This window comes from Bison bison, unplaced genomic scaffold (genome assembly GCF_000754665.1).
Source record: "Bison bison bison isolate TAMUID 2011002044 unplaced genomic scaffold, Bison_UMD1.0 scf7180017864326, whole genome shotgun sequence".
Classification (NCBI taxonomy): Eukaryota; Metazoa; Chordata; class Mammalia; order Artiodactyla; family Bovidae; genus Bison; species Bison bison.
Window position 1 is genome coordinate 57482 of NW_011494898.1, and position 3663 is coordinate 61144.

Below are 3663 nucleotides of genomic sequence, written 5' to 3' on the forward strand. Positions count from 1 at the left end.
GAGTTGGACTGTGAAGAAAGCTGAGTGCCAAAGAATCGATGCTTTTGAACTATGGTGTTGGAGAAGACTCTTGAGAGTCCCTTGGACTGCAAGGGAATCCAACCAGTCCATCCTAAAGGAGATCAGTCCTGGATGTTCTTTGGAAGGAATGATGCTAAAGCTGAAACTCCAATTCTTGGCCACCTCACGTGAAGAGTTGACTCATTGGAAAAGAGTCTGATGCTGGAAGGGATTGGGGGCAGGAGGAGAAGGGGACGACAGAGGATGAGATGGCTGGATGGCATCACCAACTCTATGGACATGAGTTTGGGTGAAATCCAGGGGTTGGTGATGGACAGGGAGGCCTGATGTGCTGCGATTCATGGGGTCACAAAGAGTCGGATGCGACTCAGCGACTGAAATCAACTAAGCCCACAGGTGTATTCCCCCTCCCTGAGCGCCCTGGAGGGCTGGAAACTCTTGATGTCTCTGTCATCCTGGTTTACTGATATGGCGGGAAATACTCCACTTTCATGACCTTCTGGCCCCAGTGAAATGTAATCTCAGGAACCTGAATGAATGTTCTCAAAAGAACAGAAACAACTGAGTAGTTCATTCACCCTTAATTACAAGCTTATCCTCTGTGAGACAGAAAAGAAAATACAGAAATCAACATGGCCTTAGTGACTCTGCATTCCTATGTGTAAGATAAGGAGGGAAAAATGCAGTTAAGAATCAATGGAAAACTATGTTCCTGACATAAGATAAACAAAAGGAATGTTTATATATATTATACCTAAATTTGTACATAATAACTATGTACACATCTATAAGTCTTTGCATACTTACATAACTTCAGCCTTTATTTAGTTTCTCATTTAATTGATATACATTTACATTGACAAACCCAAATTTTATTGGGAAAATTAAACTTCTACTGTAAAAATTAGAGTTTAGATTGACTACATTTCCTAGGTCAAATAGAAAATATCTAAATGAAAACACAACCAGGAAGTGAGATAGAAATTTTTGGATAATGAATACTGTCTTCCCTATTTAAAAGCCTTGCTTAGAATGAACATCATCAGAGAACCTACCTGAAGGTTCACCCAGACCCCATCTCAGCCAGCCCAGCAGCAGCCACATCTTCCCCATGGCTTTTGTGCTCTCTCTACTGATGGCCCTGGTGCTGGTCAGCTACAGCCCGGGACGATCTCTGGGTTGTTACCTGTCTGAGAACCACATGCTAGGTGCCAGGGAGAACCTCAGGCTCCTGGCCCAAATGAACAGACTCTCCACTCATTCCTGTCTGCAAGACAGAAAAGACTTTGGTCTTCCCTGGGAGATGGTGGAGGGTGACCAGCTCCAGAAGGACCAGGCTATCTCTGTGCTCCACGAGATGCTCCAGCAGTGCTTCAACCTCTTCCACACAGAGCACTCGTCTGCTGCCTGGAACACCACCCTCCTGGAGCAGCTCTGCACTGGACTCCATCAGCAGCTGGATGACCTGGATGCCTGCCTGGGCCCAGTGATGGGAGAGGAAGACTCTGCCCTGGGAAGGATGGGCCCCATTCTGACCGTGAAGAAGTACTTCCAGGGCATCCATGTGTACCTGAAAAAGAAGGAATACAGCGACTGCGCCTGGGAAATCGTCAGAGTGGAGATGATGAGAGCCCTCTCTTCATCAACCAGCTTGCAAGAAAGGTTAAGAAAGATAGGTGGAGATCTGAACTCATCTTGAGATGACTCTCGCCGACTAAGATGCCACATCACCCTCGTACACTCACCTGTGTTCATTTCAGAAGACTCTGACTTCTGCTTCAGTCACTGAATTCATTGAATTACTTTAGCTGATACTTTGTCGGCAGTAATAAGCAAGTAGATATAAAAGTATTCAGCCTAGGGGTATGAGTCCTTAAGTGATGCCTCCCCTGATGTTATCTATTCCTGATTTATGTATTCCTTCTTGCATCTAACATACTTAAAATATTAGGAAATTTGTAAAGTTACATTTCATTTGTACATCTATTAAAATTTCTAAAACATGTTTATGATTTTGTGTTTTTCAATTTGTACTTTATTCTATTTATTAAATCAAAGAAAATGAGTTTCTTTGCTCAAAAGTGAAAATCCATGCCCCCATTTTAAAACTTTATTAAAGAATGGATGGTTACATTTGTTTATTCATTCATTCCATTCATATTATGTATATACATTGAGTACCTATGTGACATACTGTGTAATTCTCACCAAGGAATACAAGTGAATAAAGCAAATGTAGTTCCTACTGCATGGAAACTCTCAGTCTTACAGAGAAGAGGACATAAAAACAGTATTATTTTATTTCAATTATACTAAAGACTGCAAAGAGAAGTAAAGGAAAAGAATGTCCTCACACAGGAAGTTTTAGATCCAAATGATGCTGGAGAGACAAATAATATTATATATCTTTCTAAGCTGCCTGCAGGGCTTCCCTGATAGCTCAGCTGGTAAAGTATGTACCTGCAGAGCTGAAAACTCCTGTTCGATTCCTGGGTCAGGAAAATCCCTCTGAGAAGGAATAGGCTGCCTACCCACTCCACTATACTTGGGCTTCCCTGCTTGTTCAGTTGGTAAAGAATCTGCAGTGCAGGAAACCTGGATTGGGAAGATCCCCTGGAGGAGGGCCGGGCTACCCATTCCAGTATTCTTGTCTGGAGAATCCCCGTGGCCAGAGGAGCCTGGAGGGCTGTAGCCCACGGGGTCCCAAAGAGTGCAACACAACTAAGCATACAGCACAGAAAGTCAATGAATTCTCTTAACTTAGTTTCAAGTTACCAAAATCCAGGGAGACGTTTTTAGATAGATGTTACCTAAACACAATTATTTCTGTAGAGTTTACCTAAAAGCACTTTTTCCTCTTTACTCTTGGAAATCACAGACCATTAGTTCCAGAGAGCCAGGTAGATCACTTACATGGCAAAGGCACAAGAGAAATACCAATTCCTTCCAGAAAGCTGGCTTAACCAATTACAAAAGGCTCACTTTGATACAGTAGCAGAGCTAGCAGAGGCCATTGTTCTCCAGATCTCTGGGCAGCCCCCATTCAACAAGGACAGCCCCTGAAAGGCCGCATGTCCTAGTGGACAGCCACCCAGGGATCTCCCTGGTGCTTCGGGGATTCCCCCTGCAACTCTTGGGCACCATATGGTAGTGGATGACCACCTCAGGAGTACCCTACAGTTTGGGGATTACAGCCAGCAACTTTTGGGCCCCCTCGGTTAGTGGACAGCCACCTCAGGATCACCCAGCAACTTTTGGGCCCCACATGCTGGTGGATGCCCCCAATAACTTTCCATTTGCTGTCCTGAATCTTGCCGCTCACAGGAGTTTCTGCCATTTCCTGCCTGCCACCGATTGTTGGGTTGTACCCTGCAGTTTACAAGACCTATGTTTGCCCAGCTTCGAGACCAAAGAAAGAATCTGCCATCAAGAACAGAGACAGGGATGGTGTAATGGATGGGAGGCACTCACATGTCTGGAGCAACACCCCACCATGAGTGGTGCACTGGGGGTGGGAAGTACTAATACATGGTGACAGGCTTCATTCTGAGAGCAATGGAGGGGTGGGGAATAGAGGGTGGGGAAGTGGGGAATGGGGAAGGTTGGAGAGGGGGTTGGGGGAGGAGATTGCTAGTCCTAGTG

The 3663-nt window shown here is 44.9% G+C and overlaps 1 protein-coding gene across 1 annotated transcript; it reads left to right on the plus strand.

Moving 5' to 3' along the window:
* The first annotated feature begins 846 nt into the window (after positions 1-846).
* On the plus strand, positions 847-2020 carry LOC104998236 (interferon tau-1-like). Its single transcript, XM_010853309.1, has one exon. It carries the CDS (start codon positions 1133-1135, stop codon positions 1718-1720), a length of 588 nt encoding a protein of 195 aa, XP_010851611.1. The 5' UTR covers positions 847-1132; the 3' UTR covers positions 1721-2020.
* Positions 2021-3663: the final 1643 nt, after the last annotated feature.